Below are 24,602 nucleotides of genomic sequence, written 5' to 3'. Positions count from 1 at the left end.
TATCAGAGTGCTCTCATCACTAAGCTACAGAACATTTGGGGTTGGCATAGGGTATTGGGTTTCTGTTCCTCCTGTTCATCATCAACTTCATATTAACAACAACTGAAGTAGGGAGTGAGATTCAGGTGTTCAACTTCATGAGGGATCAATCTGTATAACTAGAGAGCTGTTCTAGGTTTCTGTGCTGGTTTTGGCTGGGGTAGAGTTAATTTTCTTCAAAGTAGCTGGTATGGGGCTGTGGTTTGGATTTGTGCTGGAAACAGTGTTGATAACACAGGGATGGTTTGGTTATCGCTGAGCAGTGCTTACAGAGTGAAGGGCTTTTCTGCTTCTCCCCCCACCCCACCAGCGAGTAGGCTGTAGAAACACTGATTTTTTTTCTGCCCCATGAGGGTTACCTGGGATGGATTCCAGATGTTACACTTGCCAAATGGGGTTTGTGGCTGCAGAGGTGGGATGTGCTCAGTCACTCTGTTGAAACTCTTCCGACTTGTAGGATGGAGAGATTAAGAATTACTCTCCTTGGTAGTTTGAGGTTTCTAATCTATTTGCTTGTAATCTCCCTCCTAGCTCCCATTTTGATGTTAGCAGGTAGTTCTTACCCTAACTAAAAAAGACAAGGTGGAAAAAAGGTGGAAAAAAGGAAGAATTACTGTTATTTCCAAAGTGTCTAGATAGGTTGTGAAGCTCAAGAAAGTCAAACTCACAAAAAGATACGGACATCTAGAGTCCAATCAAATGGGAATTCTTTAACTAAATACCTTTGAGAATATTAGCCTGATTTGCCTAAGGTCAGAAAGAAAACATATCAAGGTGAGAGATGAACTGAGGTTTTCCATATCCTTTTACTGTTCCTTTAACCACAAGATATATCATCTCAAATGCTTTAGCAGTTAATTTTAATAGATACTGACAGCATAGACTTTTTTCCTCTGTTGTATTTTCTTATTTCAAGATATTGCAGAGAAGCGAGGTTAGACGGTCAGCTATTACACCATATCCACAGTTATAGATCTTAGCTGGCTTTCCATCTGTCGTGGATCAACCATTTTACAGTACTGCCAAGTTTTTTCAAACCTCTTTACGGGTAAGAAGATGGTTGCTCTACATTAGCTGTTGTTTCACATAAGCAAAAGCATTCTCTATGCTGATAGATTTATGATCAAGGTGGCTGCAGAAATGTTCCCACCATTAGTGCATAAAGGATACCTTGTCAGTAAGCAATTTGCCTCCATTCATGGGGGTGCAATTATCAGCTTAGTTGGACTGAAGACAGGTTTGAGTGCTTCATGGAGCTGTGGCGTTTCTTGCTTGTCTGCATGTGACAGTAGCACATCTGTGGTCTGATCCAAGTAGATGCTTCATACAGGTCTGCACTGGTTTTGGCTGGGATAGAGTTAATCTTCATAGTAGCTAGTATGGGGTTGTGGGTTGGATTTGTGCTGGAAACAGTGTTGATAACACAGGGATGGTTTGGTTACTGCTGAGCAGAGCTTACACAGAGTCAAGACCTTTTCTGCTTCTCCCCCCACCCCACCAGCGAGGAGGCTGGGAGGGCACAAGGAGTTGGAGGGGACACAGCCGGGACAGCTGACCCCAACTGACCCCAGGGATGTTCCAGACCATAGGACGTCATGCTCAGCAATAAAAGCTGGGGGAAGAAGGAGTTACGTTGGGAGTTAGGGCATTTCTCTTCCCAAGTAACTGTTATGCGTTCTGGAGCCCTGCTTTCCTGGAAGTAGCGAATGAACTTCTTATCTTGCTTTACTTACGTGTGCAGCTTTTGCTTTCCCTATTAAACTGTCTTTTTCTCAACCCATGAGATTTCTCACTTTTACCCTTCTCATTTTCTCCCCGTCCCACCCCAGAGGGCAGTGAGTGAGCGGCTGGGTGGGGCTGAGCTGCCTGCTGGGGTTAAGCCAAGACAAGATCAAAAATCATTTAGAGATTCCTTTCAAAGACTTCTCTAAATCAGGCCTTACGTGCATAAAAGTGATTGCAGGGGATGTACAGCTCTCCTCTTTATAAGGGATAACCTTTGCCAAGCTCGGTGAGGTGATTTGTGTCTGCAGTGGCAAGGCTCCCTTTGATTAAGGGTTATTGCAGCAGTAATGGCATGCATCAGTTTTGCTATTCTGAAAACATTCCTTTGCTCAGGCTGTTCAGATTAATGGCAGTATAATCCAGGTCAGTATCAAAATTCTTGCAGGAGCACCATTTATACTGTATTTTGTTATTCTCAATAAATAATCTTAGTAGTGATCTTTAGTTCATCGTTTGCATTTCATGAGTTTCTAAGCCTGCAGTTTTGGGGACAGAGTAAATAGGATCAAGATTTCTTAATTATTGTGTTTTAACAGATTGCCCATGCTTGCTGCTGGGTCACTTCGCTTTTTCAAAGTAGGGAAATGAATAAATGTAATCTTAGTGTATAAAAGCATGCGTGGGGGTAAGTTCATACAGGCTCTCCCTCTGTGGCTCTCTTTATGGGTTAATTAAGTCACGCATAATGGTACTTAAATCCGTATAAGATAGTCTGGAGAAATGCCTACCAACAGCTAATCTTGAAAAAAAGCAAGATCTAAGAAAAATCTGGCCTTCTGTACTTTCATATTTTATGGGGAAGAGATGCATGGAGGGTGCATGTCTGTGCACAACTTTCTAAGTATCTCGTTATGAGCACCAGAGGAAAGAATTCCTTAAAAAATTTATGAAATATGGCTAAATGTTCTGACTGGATTTCTAAATCCTTACCTCCTAGCCCTCATAGCAGTTTTCCAGGCAGAGTTACATAAGGGTGCAAGATTTAAATGTCTAATGAGCATACAACAACTTAAAAACAGCAAGACAGGTTTAGGCATCCTGGCTGGAAGACTAACACATAGCTTAAAAAGAAAATGCGAAAAAATAAACACAGACTAAAAGAAAATCGGTCTTAGCCTTTGAATTGCTGTACAAGTTCCAGCTGTGTTATTAAATATATTCTGTCAGACTTCCTCCAAAGCCAGCAATGAAATGCCGGGGAAGAGGAGGTGGTGGTGGGAGACCCTCTGCCTCGGTTTCTTACTGCTGAAGCGTTACGCAGCGGCAAGCTGGAGGGGTTCTCCTGAATGCCGAAGTGCTGGACTCTCAAATATTGGCCTTCCAATTGTTGGGCTTTAAATTAAAAAAAAAAGAAAATTCTTCACGGTGCACACTTGTACAGCTGATGAGGGCATCTGTGCTGCCATCCTGTACTGCAATACCTATTAGCCTCCCATTTTTCTCTGACCCTCCCATTCATCAGCTTTTTGAAGCTGTAGGGAATGAAGCAAGCGCTGGCGTTGCTCTTTCCTGACTCTGCAGCGTGCGTTCTGGAGGGCAGTCCGGGAGACCGACAGAGAAGGGGTTAAAGTGCTCTGTGTTTTGCACTTGGTTACTAACCGTCCAGCCAAGGGGGAATTGTTCTCCTTTCACTGAAGTCCTTCAATCTCTTTGCATTACATTTTAAAAGCTCCCTGACTGACAGACATGGCCGGAGGCAGAGCTCTGCTGGGAGAACTGTAATGTACAGAGCCTCCTCAGCAAAGAGCAGTGGTATAGCAGTTAAATTGAATACAGCGTGATTTTGGGCTTTATGAAGCAGTGCAGACTATCCCACCACTTTTTCATGTTGTTTATTTCCAGCTCACATCTATGGCTGGGCAATTCAAAAGGATACTTTGAGTTCTTTGTTTGATTTTTTTTTTTTTTTTTTTTTTTTTTTTTTTTTTTTTTTTTTGCTATGTTTCATGGTTACTGTGATTTTGCCATAAAAACTAGGCATGAACCCTGCAACTGTGGGTCAAGAGAAGTACAGGAGTTTGGAATTCTTGGAACTGAATTATGGATGAACACAGTCTGAACCTGGTGTTATATACCGTTGAATGCGTTGAAGAGAGAAGCACAAAAAGTCACGTGAACTGTTAAGTAAAACAAGCTGTTAATAGAAATGCATACCAAATAAATTGAGTGCAGTTCTCTAGTGTGGCAGGGTCCTGTCTTGAAGTTTCTTTGCTGGAATAAAATCCGTAGAATACAAATGATACTGCAGGTGGGAAGTTTGTACCCATTGTCCCTAACAATATTTTGCTCTAGATGAAAAAAATTGAAATGTCTTGAGCACAACGTAGAACTATTTTTTTAAGGATCATGAGCAGGTAGGAGTTCTTCTCTCATTTTTAATCCTTTCTGAAGCTAGAATTAAAACACTCACTTGCACTAGATACCTTTTCACCACATTTTTTACTGTCTTTTTTATTAAGACCTAAAACATAGCCTTTCTAACCAGAACAGAAAATCTTGCCCTAAATTTAGAATGGGAAGTGCAGTTATTTTTCTAGGGTGGTTTTTCTCTTCAAAACTTGTTAGATTTTCCTGGCTCCCAGTTATAAATCCTTTCTATTTAGATACTTTAGCATGTACCCAACAAATAAGAATTTCTATGTTATTTATTGTTATGGATAGTAATAATATTATTCATAAGGAAAATATAACCTTTGGCAGTGTTTGAAAATGAAATATATGTGTGGTTAGGTACTTTACTGTTTCTTCTTTTCTGAGGTCCATATCACGTCATTGATTTTTAAGTAGAACTCTTTATTGATTTGGTAGAAACTTCTGCTTAAAAATCAATGACACAATATGGCCCTAACAAAGTGGTGAATTCCATAGTGATATAAATTGTATTTTTGTTTTTAAAATGTAAAACGCATCCATCTTAAATCCTACAAGCAGTATTTCTTGTACCTGACAACCAGCAGACCATAGAGTAGGCTGGCACTTCTTTCCTAGGTTGCAGGTCTTAATGAGACAAGATTATTAGTTTATTCTTAAGTCTTCAATCCACAGTGGGATTTAAAATTTGTTAGCATAGAACTGTGGTTTATGGAAATGTTAGTTATCAGAAAACAGCTTCGATCCCCTTCTATTCAAGTTAGTGCAACATGCAGCCTGCCAGTCATCCGCCCCTAATGAAGAGCAGCCACGGAAGGGAAAGTGTGTTTGTTAAACAGATGTCCTGGACCCCATGAAAGTGTGAGGGTTCAGTTTTAACACCTGCATCAGGGCCAGCATAGGCAAGGACAGCTTCATGAAAGCCATGAAGCCATTCTCTCTATTAAAAGATCGATGGCTTGGAAGAGTGGGGAAAAATAAACGCTGGAGTCTTCATGTTGCCTCAGTACTTACTGCTGCCCACCTGAAAATGAATGTAGATCGTGCATGGTTGTTTATTGTCTAATTCTAGAATAGCTCCATTTGTTTCAGCATGGATTCCATAGCTTTAGCAGTCTTCAGGGTGTCTTTACTGGGGGCTGGGTCACAGCATTTTTAGGTGATGTGAGTGCTCATTTTCACCAGCTTTTATTGCTGCTGAATTTGGTGCAAAGTTGCAAATGACAGCTAGAGCTACATTTTATTGAACTTGTTTCATATGCCATAATATTTAAATATTTACATCCCTAATATTTAAACATTTACATCCTTTAGCACTGTCATCTTATTAATTGCAGACAATGAATCAGACCATTTCATAAATACAAAAAGAAAGCACCTCTGTTAATTATACTGTGGTTAGAAAACACAGTATATTTTCCTATCTGTCTTTCTGTTAAAATGGTCTGTGCTGGTATAAACAGAGCAATGTGAGAGCATAACAATTCCTTTAGGTTCTTTTTTTTTTTCTTCTTTGCTGATGGCATTTGGCTGCTACAAGGATCACCACAGTTTTAATTGTCACCTTGATGTGATAGTTCTGTCTCAGCCCTGTAGTTAGTTAGCACTGATTTATTTTTAATCTGTGTACCTGGCATTTGTCAGTATAAATGAGTATCATTGCCTGATCTTACTGGCTTCTGTGTTGTTTCATTTTCTACGCTGACTGCAGTTCTACCATTTTCTCCAGATATCAGGACTGCATTTTTTAATGTACTTTACAGTAGTCCTGAAGAACAACACAGCTATCATTTTGATACAAGGCTTGTTGTGAGAAGAGAATGCCAGTCACAGGCTTCCTATTGTGTGTTGGTGGCTTTGCGGTATTTAGCTGTATAGGCACTATTTCCCATTTTTTTATTTCCCATGGAATTCATACAAATCTATCCTCCAGGGTCCAAGGTTCAGTATAAACTTTGTCCAAGTCCACCCATAGACAGAAAGGGGTTGCTTCTGGCAGAGACAAGCAAAGCGTTCCTGCTCTGGACAGTAGGACTCGAGAGTGGGTGCTCTCTTCTCCAATATTTTCTATGTAAATCCAGCACGAATATTTTAGACATCGCTGACGGGTAACGGTTTTGTCCGGTAACTGGGTCAAAAAGGAAAGGCTATGGGCCTGTCCTCAGACAGACACAAAGGTAATGCTAAGCAGAGCAAGAATAAGCTATTCCTGTAATAACTGTACAATGTTCTAGAGCAGCTCAGTGCTACAATCAAAATAGCAATCTCTTTTAAAACTGTGATTCCTAATCTTTTTCTCTGTCTCTGGAAACTAACTAGGTGTGAGAATTTTGATGAACGCTTCAATGTAATTTTATGTAATTTGATGTTGCCATGTAAATCTCTTTTATAGGTCCCTTTAGATGGAATTTAATGCGGCAAAAACCTTGTCATCAGAAGGATTAATGCCTGCATTAGCATTTCTGCAATAAAATCAGAAGCTAAGTGGTGGAGGCCACAGACACCTCAAACCTGGATTCCTCTGCTCTGCATTAAGTGCTGGAGTTTTTATTACTTGCTGTAGGGAAGCCGTTGCCAATGCTTACAAGGAACTGCTTATCCCTGCTTCTCTGGGTCCTGTTTGATGGAGGTCTCCTAACGCCACTGCATCCACAACCGCAACAGACTTTAGAAGCAGAGCCAAGAGAAAATGTTGTCCCAGTGCCAGGGAGGAGGTCATCTGCCCAGCGAGTCAAGCGAGGCTGGGTGTGGAATCAATTTTTTGTGCTGGAGGAGTACATGGGCTCCGAACCTCAGTATGTGGGAAAGGTAATTTTTTACTCTTTCTTTAAAAGTTGAAATGACACAGACCAATAGTGAAAAGTGCTATAAATGTGTGCCTGTTTCTGGTGGGGCAAATCTTCAACTGACAGTAGTTCCCCCTGTCCATCCCCTTCACCGTTCAGCCTCTCATATAGCCACTATAGATGTTACTATTCTTTTTAGTGCACAAGTTTATAACATTTACTTTCTATCTTTGTGTGTTTGTCTTATTTCCTTATCCTTGGCTTTGGAGTGAAACAAAACCACTGTGAGTTCCGAGATAAGTTTGTGGCGCACGACTAACTTTAATTGAATCTACTGTAATAGCATACTTGATTTGGAGCAACAAATGTCAGACAGATATCAGAGATAAGACTTAAACCAGAAATCTCTAGCCCAGAATGCACAGTCATTTCTGTGATTGGTATGGTTACTCCAAGTCAGTTTTCAGCTAACGAAGATACCTGCTTTTTGCTCTGTAATCTCATGCCTCGGTATCATTTGCTTTTATTTCTGATTGTTCAGATTATTTTCAAGTATTTCGAATATGTTTTATTGCTTCATAATTCAAACTCTTGCATTATAGCTATTATACCCTGTGTGCAGACATGCACACTCACACATGCAGACAATTTATGCAAGTCTCTCATTATATGAACATGGGTTTTGTAATAGGGGGTAAGTAATTTTATAGCCAACTGTTCAAGGGGTGTGGGGGGTGAATTTAGATAATAGAATTTTCAGAAAGAAAAGCTGAAACGACCTGAAAAAAATAGTAGCACAGTATATAATTGGTTGCTATGTATAATTTCCCATTTAAGTAAAGGCCCTTACTCAAAAGAAAATAAGAGGTCAGGGATTCATTTCCTGGGCCACAAATGCCACTTCCCTAGACAGTGAGGTTCAAATTCACTTACCATAAAAATGAGGCATCACACTTCGGTTTTTACTTTAATACCATGCTTTAACTTTTTTTAATGTAAAAGCTGAGAATGTGGTGCTTTTTTCTAAATATAAATAAAATTCACAGAAAACTAATTTTCCTTCCTAGCCCTCCAGGAAACTATTGTGAGTAGAGGATGTATAAATAAGACCGCAAAAGACTACATGTTGTTTGCTAGATGATTTGACAAACCAGCCAAAAATGTACTTGGATATTACACATGTAGGCATTAGTGTTAAGCACTAAAACTTACTAGTCAAAACAATTCACAAAGCAGTATGTTTATATCACAAAGATAATGAGTTTGTTTTACAGTCTGAAGAGAGGGGGATCACGTAATGAAAAATTACACCTTTGTGACACCCAGTTGATACAAATTACACTTTCTCTAAGACATATCTTTCTTCCGGCCACTTGCTAAAGATACAAATGAGGACTATAATCACATTGGATGCTGTAGCACAGGCAATGTGATTGCTGTGCTTTTTACCTCAGAAGACAGGGATGTTATTGCTGCACCACTGTAATTCTTTAGTCTTTATTCCTCTATGTAAGATAGTCTGGATAGTCATTTAGGGACAGTTCTAAGCTGCCAAAATAATACTAGTTTTGCACAAAATTGGCTATTATCAATACATTTGAATTTGAGCTTATAAGCAACTTCAGAACTAATGGGATATTTTCATTTGGAGTAATACCTATCACATCACAGATTTACCTGGAATGTTTTTATCTCTTAAGACTTTTTTGAACTCTTACAAGTTGCGGACCTAATTGCAGTGTAGCACATGCAACAGTGATGTTTCTTGACAGGATATCATATACCACTGTTACCTAATAAATAAAATAAAAACCGGAAGGACCTTAGTGGTGAAGGACAAAATAATTAAGGATGTTTAATTAGTAAATCAGTAACATCAGGTAAAAAAATCTGCTTCCAGAATAATGCAAGACATTCCAGGTGATCATTTTTTTCAACAATGTTTATTACCTGCCAAGCATCCTTTTGATGTTTAATACAACTTATTTTATCTATATTAACTATTTGCTTCAATACGCCTGAAAAAAGAACCTGCCAGTTTTTGGATAACTCTTCTTTGCCTAGTTTCTTTAAAAAACAAAACAACAACAGCAACAAAAAAACCAACAAGGTGGAATTGTCAGTATCTTCCCCTTATTTTCCACAAAGCTCTCAAAGAAGGTAGAGCACTGCATGGGAGAAGTTCTTTAGAGAAATTTTGCTTTTAAATCCAGATAGTGAAAGCCATGCTTAATATAAATTTAAAGCATTGTCAACATACTGAAATACACTCAATAGTGGCTAATCAGTATCTTTAGAGCTTATGTAATTTTTAAGGTATGAAATGCAATTGAGTTCTCGATTGGTTGCAGAAAAAAACTGGGTTTATATTTAGCATATATAAGTTAGCTTTATTCCAAATTCATATATTTTCAAAGTAATTCTTTTCATAATACTCCTGTGCTATACTTTAAAGTGATATTAAGTATATGATAAAGTGCAGGATATTTCATGTGACCTAAAATCACAGGGTTTTAATCTTCTTCTTCCAGCCATGATAGCTGGACACAATACAGTGACATGTGCATTGGCATTTATATTACTTATTATAGAACTGCTGCACTAATAATGTCACAGTAATTTATAAGTAGGAGTTTAATGTGTCTGCTAAATCAGCTGACAATTTCCTAAACAGCTAGGGGTAACTAGTTAATTTTGGAAGCCACCTGTAAGAGAACACAGATTTACAGCAATAATGTCAGCTGTTATCAGCCAGTGCACTTAATTCCTTTTATGTCTGTTTTTAAAAGACTATCTCAAGAAGTGTCAGGTTGCAAATCAAAATATAGTTTAGAAACTGCTGGGGATTAGTCTAGGTCACAGTTAGAGATCTTGAAATAGTGCTTCATGGTGACACATTAAAAGCATTTAACCTAAATATTAACTCAAAGGTTGGAAATCCTCTGCTTGCATAATATGGAAGAGCCATGAAAATCCATCAGATTAGCAAACAAAAGTCAGCCCCCTTCAGCAGAGATCCACGTAAGCGGAGCCAGACTAAAAAGCTAAATTGGAATATGGCGTTGCCACGTGACCCATGAAAACTGAAGGAGTGCTGGAAGGCTGGCTGTAAAATAAGGCTGGCTCGTGTACTTTGCTGTGCTTTATGTGTTTTCCTGGTACTGTGAAGCTCCAGAAGGCCGGGCAAAACAGCACATGTGTGGATTAAGATAAAAAAGTTCATGATTCTTTTTTTATGCCAAAGCTTGGTCCTCACCGAACGGTGACAGAAATCATCACAAAAATCTGACAGTATCAGATCCTCAAGCACGGCCGTGTCCCAACACAGTTTATAACCACTAACGAGGCAGCAGTTTTAATTGCCCTTATGCAGGGGTAGCTCAAGGGGGTGCAACCCCAGCAGAACATTATAAATCTTGCCGTGACCTTTCTATATTGTTGTGTTTCAATAGTGACATGCAGAGGCAGCATAATAAAATGAAAGTTCAAGAGAACAAAATAGACAAGAACAGTATAGGTTCTTCAAGATAATACTAACAAAAGTTTTTAGCTGTTACACGTGTAGCATGCTTCCTTTTATGTATGTTAGTCTTTGCATTCCTAGTGTGTAAATGCATTACCCCTTTCTTGGGTTGTACACCTGCACAGTTGCTCTTAGTAAGGATTTTTGCTGGCTGTCCTCAAGCTTGCAGAGAGAGGCATGTGGCAGCTTGCAATGAACGCAGACTGGGTGCATGGGAAAAGATTGCAAAGTCCTCTTCCAGGTAATGGCCATTTCTCTTCTGTTTTCCAGTGTGCAAAACCCAAAATATTCTTAGCTTGCCAAATATTATCTTGATAATGAAGAACCTATATGTTTCACAACTTTTTGTTCTTTAAACCTCCGTTACATTATAGATGCTCACATACAAACTACTACAGGTATTTTTTTGTTATGATCCCCACCAGCTGAAAAATGTGATAGTCACGACTGCCCTACAGGGTACACATAACAGTATGGTATTTTTCATCTGACTCAGTCCTGAGAAATCGTCATCATCTTCAGAGGCTTCCCCATATATCAAGGCAGAAACAGTGCTGATTTAGAGGAAGCAGAGCTTTGTATCTGTGACCAGAACACAGTGTTTTTCTGAAACCTAGTAATTTATCCTCTGCATCTGAGATAGGAGCATAGAATTCGTTTATGCATTTTATAGTGGATAGTTTTTAATATAAGGAAATTAATGTTGACCACCTTCCATCAGGCTTAAATCAACACCTCTTTCTGAAGGCACACTCAGATTTTACATTTATTTTCCCTCTTGGGTGAGTGTCTGGATGACAGGGCAGTCTGCGAAGGAAATTTTGCATTGCTTGTGCAGAATCTGTTCTAAGACAAACAAATTTACAGTGCTGTGGCTATCCTTTTGGTGTTATTCACAAGTACTGAGTTAACTTGAAGAAAAAAATAAAATTAAAGGAAAAGAAATACATGCAGTGAATTTGAAAGCTACTGCCCTTTGAAGGAAAGAAAAACCCCAAACCTTAAGTCTCTGTTCATAACTGTACCCTGATTAATCTGATCTCTCTTTTTTATTATATTTCTACTGGATTTCTGCTAAGAGGGTCACAATAATATTTTGTTTAAAGCTGTCATAAAGGTTTTTCCTAGCTTATCAGATCCTATGCCCACAACTGAAGTAACAATATTTGAGAGAGACCTGTATATCATTTCCATTAGACATTTGCACAGTGCCATCTTCAAGGAGATGAGAGTTGTTTCAGGGACCGCTGCTAGTAATGTGTTAATTAACTCCCATGGTGCAGGACATCACAGTTGCTCATTTCTGGATGATTTTAATATGAAAGATCTTCCAAAAAGTCTTTATAAGAATGAGCTTGTTCAGTACATCTGTAACCCACAGGAATTCCCATACCCACCTCCGACTGCAGATATCACAGTGAAAGTCTTGTTGGGCCTTAGTGATCCTTAGATGATAATTTAAAACGTGATCAGACATGATCATGTTAGCCTGGCTTACTAAGCTACTGACTGAATATATACCATGCACATTTTCAAGTAAAAGCATTTTCACAATTTATTAGAGATAAGAAAATTGGTGAGGAGAAATGAAATAGTAAAAAAAAGTGTAAGAGCAATCAGAACTGGGGGCAGAACTCCGGACTTCTTATCTTGCTGTGTTGAGCTGAGACCTTTGTCCCTCTCATTTATGTCTGACTGGTGAAAAAAGTGATTACTTCAAAAGCTTTGCATCCTATATATTGCGTAAAGTATGTGAGACACAAAGCAATTTTGACAGCTGCACGTGAAAGTGTGAGAAGGCAGTGGAACCATGGAAACACAAAACCCCTATGAGCAAGTCAGACTTGGCATTCGGTGTTTACTTTTGCAAGCTTCTCTTTTTACAAGGTGTATAAAGACCTAGTTTTATTGTCACGTGTGGCAGAGGTGAGCAACTTACACACAACAAAATGTTTCCTATTGATCTAGTGGCTTCACTTTTCTATTGATTTACCTAGGTAGCTCATAGCAGGGAAAATTAGAAGCAAAATCCTGATAGTAGCAACACCTTTTGCCCGTGGTCCTTGCTTTCATGAAAATTATATGAGGTATTTGGAGATGAAACGAAGATGAGAACTATGTTTTCATTCATTGCATGAGAGAGGAGAAGGAGTGAGTTCAGGATGAAGAGAGATCAAAATAAAAAGGAAGGATCAACTGCCTGAGCTGTAACCCACATTTTAGGGGATGTAAAAGGTTGTGGTCATTGCTCTGGACTGCTAAGGAGGTCACAGATTGAAATAGTTAAAACTCTGAAACTCAGCAGGCTGTATTGCCTGAGAATTCAGTGATCAGGTAGGAGACGAAAGCCTGTGGAGATGGTCCTGTTAGCACGAAGTCCCCGGCTCGCGCAAGACGTCTGAACGCAGCTGCGTGGCTGGTGCTGATGGTGCTAGGATGTGTCTGGAGTTTATGTTGTCCACACAGATGGAGAAATACTGATGAGCTTGTAGAAATTAAACTGCTAAGGACAAGCCTTATATCTATTGTAGTTTTATTTGGAATGATTCTGTATAAATGGCTTCATCTGGGCAGGAAGTTCATTTGAACTAGGACATATGTGAAAAGATATTTAAAAAAAAAGATTTATAAAATGTTTTGAAGTACTTAGGGCAGGTGGACAACCCAAAACATAGCCTCCTCTTTTAATCCAAGTGAATTTGATGATTTTCAATTTGTTTAATCTAAATCTGAGTTTGGCTGAGAATTGCTGACTCACCTGGCAGCCTTGGACATCACGTTTCCGATACTCAGATCAGACACAGGCATGTATTATGTATGTCAGCAACTCAAAACTGAATTTATAACTAGTGAAACCTTAGATCATCGATTACAATTGAACTGAAGGAGAAACTAGTTGAGATGATGAGATCTCCTTTCTGGAGGAGCATCAGAATGTCAGCTAAGAAATTAAATGGAATTTGCCAGATAGCAAAATGTGGAAAAGTATTAAATACCCGCAGCCATTCCTGTATCTGGGTAACAATATGTAAACCAAAGTAACAAGGAGGTTCAGAAATGGAATAAAAGTTATGATTGCTGCAACATGTGAGGTGTTAAAAAACAAGGGGATAGGATAACACCTCACCCTAATATTTTGCTACAAAAATATAAGTTCTCAGTAGGAAAAGTCAAATTATAGAAATACTAATGAAAGAGTTGCTAAATGATAGGAGACTAGTTTAAAGCTCAGGATTTCATATCTATGAGACGGGTTGTTTTTTCAAAAAGTGGACTTTTTTGTTTCTTTTTCTCGTTTTGGAGGGATATGCTGATTTGGTATAAAAACACTGTTTGAAAAAAATTAGAACAGCAAGTTTCAAAAATTTAAATTTATAAAATTTCTTTCATAATTCCACTTAAATTTTAAAAAATAGATGTTAAAATGTGAATATATCATTTAAATTCATTGTTTTAATAAAATACACAGAATTATTTACATTTTATGAAAACAGTATGAAAAATCACGACTGAAATTCGAAAACCATGTATAAGTATAAAATAAAATTTATTAACAAAATTCAAACTTTTTTTTTCAAATAAAGTGCTACAAATCCTGAAAGAAAAACATTTTCCCAGCAAGAATCAATGAATTATTAATTAAGCATGCTTTTCGAGAAAAAGAAAGAAAATTTTCCAATCAGGTGTCTAGCACCAACCTATAGGAGAAGCTAGAGAATATAGAAGATTATCCCCTTTTCCACCACTGCAGCTAATACCCTTGCACACAAGTCATAAAGAGAAACGAAGCTGATTGGGCTCGGCGGTGTCGTCAGGTGCTGCCGGTACATCTAGCGCGGTTTGTGAGTCTGGGCCCTGAGAGTCTTTTCACGGCGACGTCCGAAGGTGCGACCCCGCTGTGCTGCTGGGGTGTACGTGTCAAACCAGAGTTTGTGACTCTTACCTGACACGGAGAGCAACGGACTCGGGGCAGGTATTGGGTTTTTGGCACGTACCTTTTCTCTCTCCCTCACCCACCTCCATGTCCCGGCGGCTGTAGAAGACCTGTCTCTCTTCTCCCTCTAGAGAAAACCATCCCCTGAGCCTTCTTTCTGTCTCGCTGTACCTGGCATCCACTCTGCTGCAAAAGCTACAGTTACTTTACTCCTTACAGAGGGTCTGTTACATATCCAACTAAATTCTGAGCAATGAACCCAGCTTATAGTTAAATTTGAACTCCGCAGCTTCTTTTCTGATATGAAATAGACCTTGTGTACCCCAGAGCTTGCTTACATTTTCCACGTGTTGGTGGAAGCCTAATGAAAGGATCTGCTTTCATAAATGATCCTTGTGTTTGCTACATCATAATTTTTATGTAAATCAGATTAGATTACATTTTTGCCACCTGGAAAAAAAAACCCTGCAAAAAACCCAACATGAATGAAAAGTCAAAAAAGGTCTTAACAAAGAAAAGTGCAATGTGACAAGACTAAAACTGAGGAAGTAACATTACATAAAAAGAAGCAAATATTTTTCAGATGTTCCAGGAGTGGAAAATATTTTTGTTGTAGGAACACTACTGTGTAGTTCCCTCTCTGTTGCCACTTGCTCCTGAACATTTACACAATCTAAATACAGATTATAAAATCCCAAATAATCCAATAATGTTGTAGAGTCACTCACAAAGCAGAGATTGTGCTGTTTCTAAGGGTAGAAATTGATGTGAAGCAAAAAAACAATCTAGCTGAAAATTGTCCTTTGTTTCCCAGGATTATTTTTAAGCCCTGATAAATTCCTTGGTTTAGTTCACTGTGTGGTACCAGAAACAAGTGTTCTGTGATCTCTGCATGGCAGTGATATATACGTTACAGTGCTATGTAGGCAAGAGAAGATGACTGAGGAGAAAGGCGCTTAAGTCGACACTGCTGGATGGCATTTCTCTCCCCCACCCAGCCCGGGGGCTGATAGCTCATGGATGGTGAGAAAGGGAGGAGAAAAGCTGAAAGACGGAGTAATTAGTGAAGAAAATCTCCACCCGCATTGACACAGGCTGAAAGTAAACCTAAAATAGTTTTAATTATTAGTTGCTAGGTTAAATTTAACTTTCTTCTGAGGAAGGTTTTGTTTCATAAATACATGTAAGAAAAAAACCCACCCTGTTGATTCTTGCTGCACTACAAAATATTCAAAGGGCAGGAGAAAACCAGGTTAAAATAGAATAGATGGAATAAGATTTAGAGAAATACTCAAGAAGTAAGATAGCAAGAGAGAACAGTTTTATGCAAAGTCAGAAATTGTAGCAATAAAGGCGCAGACAGACAGTAATGGAAGCAATCGAGATCCTGGTCCTTTTAGAACTGGCGAGACTCCGGCCGCTGCAGCAGGAAAGCGGGATGCAAAGGATGCGCCGTCCACGACATCACAGTGTGTCAGCTCTTCTTCGCTGCAGTAACATTTTCCATCAGCTAGTCAAACGATGACATTTTTCTTCCCCTAGGTGCACATGCCTGCACTTCATTGCATTCTGAAATTATTGGCTCCAGTGATGGTAGCCAAAATGTCATGGATTGAGCCATGGCAGTGTTAGCTTAAATAGTAAAAAATGCTTCAGAAGTATAATGGGTTTTGTCTAAACAGCTGTGTGCAGTAGTTATTCTTGTATTTACAACTACAGAAAGAAGTGTGTGTAGAGAACAAAGCCAAGCTTGGAAAAAACCTCCTGTCTTCTTGCACCAGCTTTAATTACACAGATTATTTCCTTATGTGCATTGTATTTATTTTAACTGTCAGTCCCTGAACATGTAAGCTAGAGTTATTATTGATACTGTTGAACTAGTGTCATTACAACCTTGCTACTGCTTGCTAAAAAAATAGATTTTTAGTAACAGATGGATTATTCACTCCTAGTGTCATGAAAATACTTAACTGATCGCTGAAAAAAATATTACTATGTTTCATCCTGGACATCCTGGATAGTCAGTGTCAGTAAGGATTTAGGCTGGGGCCTATGTTGTTTAACAAGATCATAAATGATCTGGGAAAGTGTGTGAATATCCAGGTGACAGTGTTTGCTGTTCATATTAAGCTATAGAAGTTAGTAAATACAAAGGCTGAATGGGAAAAATGGAAAAAGGACCTTATGAAACAGGATTAAAATCAGAGATGAAATTTGAAATAAAGTGATACATCCTGGGGAAGGAGGGGAATAATTCTAACTTCATTAATAAAAGGTTGTGCTCTGAGGAAACCATAATCTCTCTCAAATGAGATCTTGTTTTATAATAGCTGTATGCACATTTGCTCAGTGTGCGGTGAGTGCCAAAAAAGCAAATGGGATGTTAAAAATTCTTAGCAGCGGCAGAAGAAAATAAATGTCATTAATACAGCTTTGTATCTAAGTTTCTGGTGAGCCTGTATCTTCGACACTGTGTGAATTATTTATCTTTGGTCTCAAAGAGGACATGTGTCCCAAAGAACTGGGAAAAGTACAGAGAAGGATACAAATGCAGTAAGTACCTTTGGACTGACTCCTTGGCGAGGAATGACTGAGTAAGACGGGTTTCCTTAGCCTGGAAAAGAGACAAAGAGAAGGAGATACGATAGGTCTCCGTAATATCTAGAACAGAGTGGTGAAGCTAAAGGGGAAGGAATCCCTCCTTCACCGATGCAAGATGGGGGGCATCAAATGAAGCCAACAGGCGGCACATTCAGAGCGAAGAAAAGAAAGTGATTCTTCACAAAGTGTATAAATCCAAACTAGGTAGCTCCGTGCTGCAGGGTGCTGTGGATATATAGAATTTTTCATGTGTGTGAGAAGGGAGTGAAGAAGTTAATGAAAAATCAGTCTGCTGAAAGCTAGTAACTACAGAGTCACCACCAATGTCTCCACAAATTCCTGGCGGCTTGGAAATTGTGTGGTGAGCTGTGCTTTCACTAACCTTATGCTTTTCTCCAGGTACCCACTTTTGGCCTTTGCCAGAGACAGGGTTCTGGGCTGGAGGCCGTTTGCACGCAGCGCAGCGCACGGTTCTTCTGCGGGGACCCTTGACAGCAACAGACGTTCTCCTCCACCTAGGAGAAAATAATGAGAAGTGTTTATATTGGTCCCGTCCCCCAAAGGGACTCATTTAACTTTGTTGAAAGTTGGGCAGGAATCTGAGCAAGGAACAATTCAGTTCTAAATAGAAAAGTATATTTCCTTAAATATTAATTCTCCTAGTGAAAATATAAGCGTTACTCCTTATATGTAAAACGCAAACATCCGCAGTACTTCATGTAACAATGTACAAATTGTTTAGTGAATGGGGTTATATGAGTAATAATATTAGATTGAAAAGATTTAAGTCAGTAGCGCAGGTCAGCATCCTCACGTAATGTTGAGAAGAACGTCCCGTTAGCGAGAGGTTTGTGATACCGCTGCAGGTACTCGTGCCTTCCACGCTACCTGCCATTTCACACTAACTGTTTCTTGAGTTTGCTAGTCCATGTAGCTGGCAGAGGATCTTCCTTAAGAAGATCCTTCAAAAGGGCTGAGCCTGCTCAGGCCCGCTGCACGTCCCTCAGAGGGTTCCTTAAGCTGGCCCAAGCGCCGGACACCGACGCTACGCGTGGCTGCGGCCATCCTTGTCCTGTTAGGTGAGGGATTGAGCTTGGGCTGCAGCTGGCACGCGCGGGTTTCCACGCTGCCGGCGTGATTCTCCCTCTGCCTCGAGGCGAGAGGGAACCGGCGCAAATATTCCCATCTGTCTTCTTGCTGGGACGTTTTCATCTTTTTATACAAATCTTAACGCCATTCTTAGAAAATGCAATAGGTCATTTAAATCGTACTTTGCAATCTGCTTCATGAAACTAAAATGACCTTTTAAAGTGGGTAAGAGTTGAAATCACGTTATGTTAGTTTGACTGCCTGATAAGGTGAAAAGCAAGAAATAAATGAAAAGAAGCTTTTGTTATACCTTCTGCTTCTGTGGAAGAAGTCCTTGTTTGTCTTGCAAACTCAAAAACCTTCCGAGTTCTTTATATGTTTGCATACAGTCTTTATATACAAAATGAATAGCACATAAATTGAAGGAGAGTAGGTATTTTACGTGGTGGTTGAATAAGAATTTAGGCCTGTGAGGAATGTGTACACCAGCCTTTGGATTTTTCTTTACTTCTCGGTGCTTTTCTGGTGCTCAGTTCCACTTGCCCTTCAAAGAAGCTTAAGGTGAGGCAAGATGAGAGAGAATTTTCTGTTCTAATATCTTAAAGGATAATGTCAACGTGTTTTAATTAGTAAAGCCTTTTCTCCCCGTGACTAGGGCAGTGAGTAAACCATAGTCCCTGGCGATGACACTGTGCCGTTCAGCAGGGGTTGTTCTGTTCAAATTTTTCTGGTGTCGTTGCTTTTCAGCAGTGATGTCTGAGTAAGCTGTTGATCACAGCTGATGTCTTTTTTTTTTTTTTCCCTTGTATCTTAGTTTTGATGTAGAATTACTGCGTTGAAGAGAGTACAGTTTTTTAGTGTTTCACATCACAGGAACCAAAGACATTTTCTTTGGGGTGTCAAAATACAGATTTGGATAGTTAGTAAGAGTGATTGTGTCAAAAAACATCGGTCCATAGATATTTATGTGTTATGGCTTGTGTGAATTAAGGATTACAATTTAAAAAGTGGTGCAGGGCAGTCTCATTGCTCTAACAATATGTTTTTTCTTATTGTGAGAACTGAAGCATGAACTGTCAGAGCAAGCCAAGAAAAAAATCTCATTGAAGTTGTTAGTGCAATATATATCTTCTAGAACCTGAGAGCATTTTTTCAGCACTATCATATAAGCCAGTTAATAGCTTCTGCTTGTCAAATACAGCTGTATCAGCCCAACAGCAGGTAACTGCTTCTAGTTTAACCCTAATTGATGCCAGTAGAAGAGTCCAAGAAAAAACTCAATGAGTGTTTGTGGAATCATGAGATTCCTGCGTAAGCCTAACGAATTCTGGCAGACAGCATTTGTGCCATTTAAGAACTGTAATAAAGATGCTGAAAACTTCAAACACTGAGGAGTTTTACTGAGAACTTCTTTTCAGGAAAGGCATTTTAAAAAAGTACAGTATTTGCTTCTTTTGAGTCATTTCTATGCTGATAGACTAATTTGGTATTATCAAAAAGTTAAAGGGCAATAACACACTTGTTACCTATGTTAGAAACAATAATTTTGGCTTTGTTATGTAGCAAAACACAGAACCAAAGATAAGTTCTTCTTTCATGTGGGATACAAACAAGATTGGTTTACTTTATTTTCCATTTTGACATGTTCATTGCAATACTTCATTTGCCATGGCTGAAAGCTATTGTAAGGCCTGGTTCTGAATTGCAGTTACTACATCATTCCTTCTTCAGCAAGCTGAGAGTAAAATTCTGCCACATGAGCCTGGTAGCAACTATAGCATAATTTTATTACCCAGGGTAGTAAAATCAGATATATTGTCAGTTAAAAAAATAAATAAATAAATGCCTAACCTATTCTTTTGTTTTGGAGGAACTGTTGGGGTTTTTTTTTAAGAAATTGTAATTGATCCTACAAAAAATGAATTGTTCTGTCCTCTACACTTATTACCATAACTATAAAGTACTGTGATTTAGAGAGGTGCTTTTATGGGCCTCATTACTAAGGCATCTGAACATCGCAATGATTATCCTTGCAGTGGCTCTGTGAGGCAGGAAAGTATTAGCTCTCTCCCATAAGTAGGGAGCTGAAGCACAGGAAAGACTGAATTACTTGTCAGAGTAATTATCAAAATTATATTGAAACCCTAGAGACTAAAAAGTCCATCCTTCTGATTTTTTTATTATTTTTACGTGTGGGGTTTTTTAATATATAAATAATGGTCTACAGTTTTATATTGTCTGAATTGACAAGTAGGGAGTTCTGTCTATGCTGAACAACACAGTAACTGAGAGAGCTGGGCAGATCTGCCTACCTGGAAATGAAATAAAGGATTACTGATTAAATTTCTCTACATCCAGCCACTGCAATGCTCTTTAGATTGAATAGTTAGCTTCCAAGTCCATTCCTAGTCTTGACATTAATAAAGTCAAATTTGTAACTGCAAGGTGAAGTAAGCTCAAAGGGAAGAGGGAAGCGGAGAAAAGGGCGGTGTTGTCAATGCCTCACTAGCCTATTCATGGATCATGAGACTAGACGACAAAATTATTAAAATAACAGAGAAAACAGGCAATCGGAAGTATTGTGCTCATAATAATCTGTCTGCGTTATGCTTCATGCTTCTTCACTTGTGTTCCTTGGAATAGATTGTTAACATGTTTCTTTGGGGAGCCCAGCCCCAGAGACTGATTCTGAAGTAATGGCTTCCTCAGTGTATTAAATAATTCTGACAGGCTGTTCGTTTTCTTTAATTATCTCCAAGTATCAGTGGTTAAAAACTTCTAAAAAATAATGGTCTAAGTAATTAGCCTATTGGCATTACTTTTCCTATAGGCTATACAAAATAATAAGAAATGTGTACTGAATTTGATCACATTTTATGCATTATACAGGTAATTTTGTATTACTATGGAAAACATAAAATGGTATTATTTGGGGGGGAAAAAAAGCCTGCAACCCCTCTGCCCAATATCCACAAGACAGGAACAAAAGATTCTTTCATTCTGTGTGTTGGTGTGAGCTCTATTGCCATGTTTGTTAATGATGGACAGTTGGTATGCTATGAGTTACATAAATATGCAGAAGTTATTTGCTTCAGTAGTTTATCTCCAGTGTTACTTTCCAGTGATGTAGCTCAAATGGCAGGAAAAAAGTAAGTTACAAAGATAAATATAGGTAAAATTGTCCAAGGACTTTGCAAAGCCATTGATATTGTATCACGATCATGTATTTAAATAGCTGAAAGTCATTTATAGTCATAATATTCATGGGTGTTATAAACTAAAGGACAAGATGAAGAAGGGCCTAAAACAATGCCTACAACAAAAGGTAATGGTGACATTTGTCTAAAAGCTGCCAATAGCCCACACATTTTGACAGACTTTATTAACACAAAACCTTTTCAGAAAATTGATCTTCAGATTCAGGGATTTTAAAGTAAATTTACATTTTTTCCTGATAAATTGCAGTTCACATTATGGCACCACTAATTTTATAACCAGCTGATGAGAGCTGCATATCTTTACTTAAAGAGAAATCACCTTGGTTTACAATGCAAACATAGCTAAAGCCCACTTCCATTTTGAGCTGTGTCCAAAAATTAAATTGGACCTTTCCTAAAAAATTCTTTTTGATTCTCTCAAAATAAAGAAGTGGATATTATTCTTCTTAAATACTGAAGTCCTGACCATGTTTCAGAATCATTGCATTTGCACGTTACCTGATAGCTGGCAAATCTCCATGAATGTTTTTGTTCTGATCTAAAGTGCACTTTTGAGGCAAATGTCTTGATTGTTCAGACTTACTGTACGTGTGTTCACATCAGGAGAGGTCTTGCAGAGTACAAACGAGATCACTTCTGGATAAAAATAAGCCAAGAGGATGCACTACATGAATTGGCACTTAGTCCATCGAACCAGATGAGATCTTGTCCACAGCAAAAAAACCCTGAAGTGCATTTATTATGGCATCGTTCCTCAGCATCAGCTGCCTCATTCTACAGATCCACTCTTACCGGTTCACATTACTTGCTAACATAGGTACAGCTTGTGTCTAATAAAAAATAGATATGGAGAAACTACCCAAGGCTAGGTGAGTGCTGGCATGTTTAGTCAGCCCACTTTCCCTAAATTTTATTTAAATTTTGCAGTACTTTTAAGAGGAGCTACTGAGCAGAAGTGATTTATACAGTCAAGTGTCCAAAGGTGAATAAGAAATTATGCAGAATAGTAGTATAAGGTAGGAGAGTATGATCTCAGTTTTGGAGTAGCTCTTTGTGATGTTTATATTAAGATTTATATTCATACAACTTATATGCATAAGTATGTCATATTTTTGTGCTTGTAAGGTACACATCTCATAGTCTACAATCCCTGAAAAGTCGAGGTACTAGAAAATAAGTCTTTACATGGGTTGCACAAAATCAGAGCAAAGACAGGCTATTGAGTTAGAAGAAATGAGCTTCCAAGGTACAGAGGCAAGAGAGGTGCCTGAGCAAAAATTTCCATTGCTTGTTCATATGTATATCCTGCTGTGCTGTTGAATCACTTTTTAAACAAATAACCCCCAAATTCATGGAGTCATGTATATTTATGGAGTCTAGTATATATATGCGTGTGTGTGTGTGTGTGTGTACATGTACATATTCACAAAAATGTCTATGGTCTATGATCTGCATGTGAGGTCTACAGAGGGAATACAAGTACAAAATAAAGCCTGAGTAAAAATTTGCCCATACACTGCCTTTTTGGTTAATTCTCTCTCTTATTTGTGTTAGAACATGTTCAGCCATTACTTTTCTCAATGTGAAAAAAATGTACAAAGAACACTAAAAACGATGCGACAGATCAAATTTATGTTGAAGTCACTGAGAGATTTCCATTGTAATAAATTTTGACTTTATCCTAACTGATTGATAAGACAAAGCATGAAACAGGCAATGCAAAGTTATAAGAATCATGACAGAGAAATGAAAAATTATTTGTTGATGTATTTGGTTTAGGAAATATGTTCTATTTAAATAGACTTTTTCACGGCAATAATGAAAGGTAACATGAAGTCTAGTTTGTTGGGTTTTTTTAAATGGAAAGAAAATTAAAATAGTCCAACTCAAAAATGAATCTTTGAAGAGAAAAATTTGGGTGTGGAAAAGGGTAGAAGGAGTTACGAAGAACAGAAGTCATCTTCTAAATATTGGATTATGCTCTTAACAGTATATTTATTCCTGTGAAGGCCAGTACTTTCTTCTGAATACGTGCTCATGAACATATTCACTGTAATTTTTTCTAAACTACAAAAATTAATATTTCAAAACTTTTTATATATGAAAGAGATGAGAAAGGATGCATACATTATTCACAATCTGTGATAGAGAAGTCTTGTATGTAGAATGCAGTCTAAAATGCCATCTGTTTTTTCCTTTAAGATTCTCATAAAATGCATATTTTTAAAATACTTGGCTATGTAAAATTAATTTGCCCTTTCTTTTGGAAACATTTGCTAGCTGTTTTGCAACATCCATTAGTAATGCATATGATTTACACGTTTGATCTTTTTTTTTTTCTCCTTCTTTTCTCTTTTTTCCACTTCCATGTCTCACCAAGAAAAGAACTACTCTAAATCAAGCATACAGAAAACATGTGGGTGTATGTTTGTGTGTGTAAAACCAGCAGCTGGGGAAACTCCATTTGATTATTTACTTTTGTGCTAGTAAATGATCCAAGTTTTCTTCTCGTAGGCCCTCTAGTTCCACTGTCTCGACCTTTAGTGTTTTCATCCTTAAACCTTCATTGAACTGACCCAGTTTCATACGGGAGGAGGACAAGTTTGCTTTAGCTGGTGTTCTCTGTCGAGATCATCATCTCTGCTCTTCTGAATCAGCTGGAGTTACTGGGATTGATCATTTCTTAGGTGTTCCCAGCTGAAGCTGTATAAAGTTAGATTATTCTGCTTCACTTCTCTGATCTTTGTTTGGGGTTCTGTGGCTTGAATGAAAAGCAAACTTAATGCTCATCTACAGCTGCTATTGTGCTGGAAGGCAGCTAAAAGATAGAGTACTGCCATTAAAGTCACTACATTTTCACTGAATTCTGTTTACAAATTGTACCATTGAGCTACTTTGTACCCTTCTATTTCTTTGTCTGTTTCCCTTCTCCTAAGTAGAGTTGATGATGCCCTCTGTAAATTGATGTACAGTTATCATCTGTAGCTCGTATATGAACGGGGGTTTGTAGAACCTGAACATCATTAACTTTCCTGTGTCAAAGTCCGTAATACCCCCAGGACTTTGGCAGTGTGTTGCTACTCAAATCCTATATACACCCCACAGTGCTGATATGGGCTGCTAATTTGCTGTTGCCATGAGTAGTTTATTACTTTGCCTGTACACAGGGAAAAGTGCTTTTCCATCCTTTTCACAGCAGGAAGGACTGCTCAGCAAGGAAATGTAGGAGTTCTTGTGGACTAAGTAGAGAAAGAGCT

General features: G+C 38.4%; 1 protein-coding gene across 1 annotated transcript in view; it reads left to right on the top strand.

Moving 5' to 3' along the window:
• The first annotated feature begins 6,771 nt into the window (after window positions 1-6,771).
• Window positions 6,772-24,602, top strand: part of CDH12 (cadherin 12, type 2 (N-cadherin 2)) — a 156,194-nt gene continuing 138,363 nt past the window's right edge. The window contains exon 1 of the mRNA XM_010571465.1: window positions 6,772-7,002. Coding sequence (XP_010569767.1) covers window positions 6,772-7,002 — 231 coding nt within the window. The remainder of the gene's footprint in view (window positions 7,003-24,602) is intronic.

This window comes from Haliaeetus leucocephalus, unplaced genomic scaffold (genome assembly GCF_000737465.1).
Source record: "Haliaeetus leucocephalus isolate CR32 unplaced genomic scaffold, Haliaeetus_leucocephalus-4.0 Scaffold328, whole genome shotgun sequence".
Lineage (NCBI taxonomy): Eukaryota > Metazoa > Chordata > Aves > Accipitriformes > Accipitridae > Haliaeetus > Haliaeetus leucocephalus.
The sequence above is the reverse complement of the archived record's forward strand: the minus strand, read 5'-3'. Positions and strand labels throughout refer to the sequence as shown.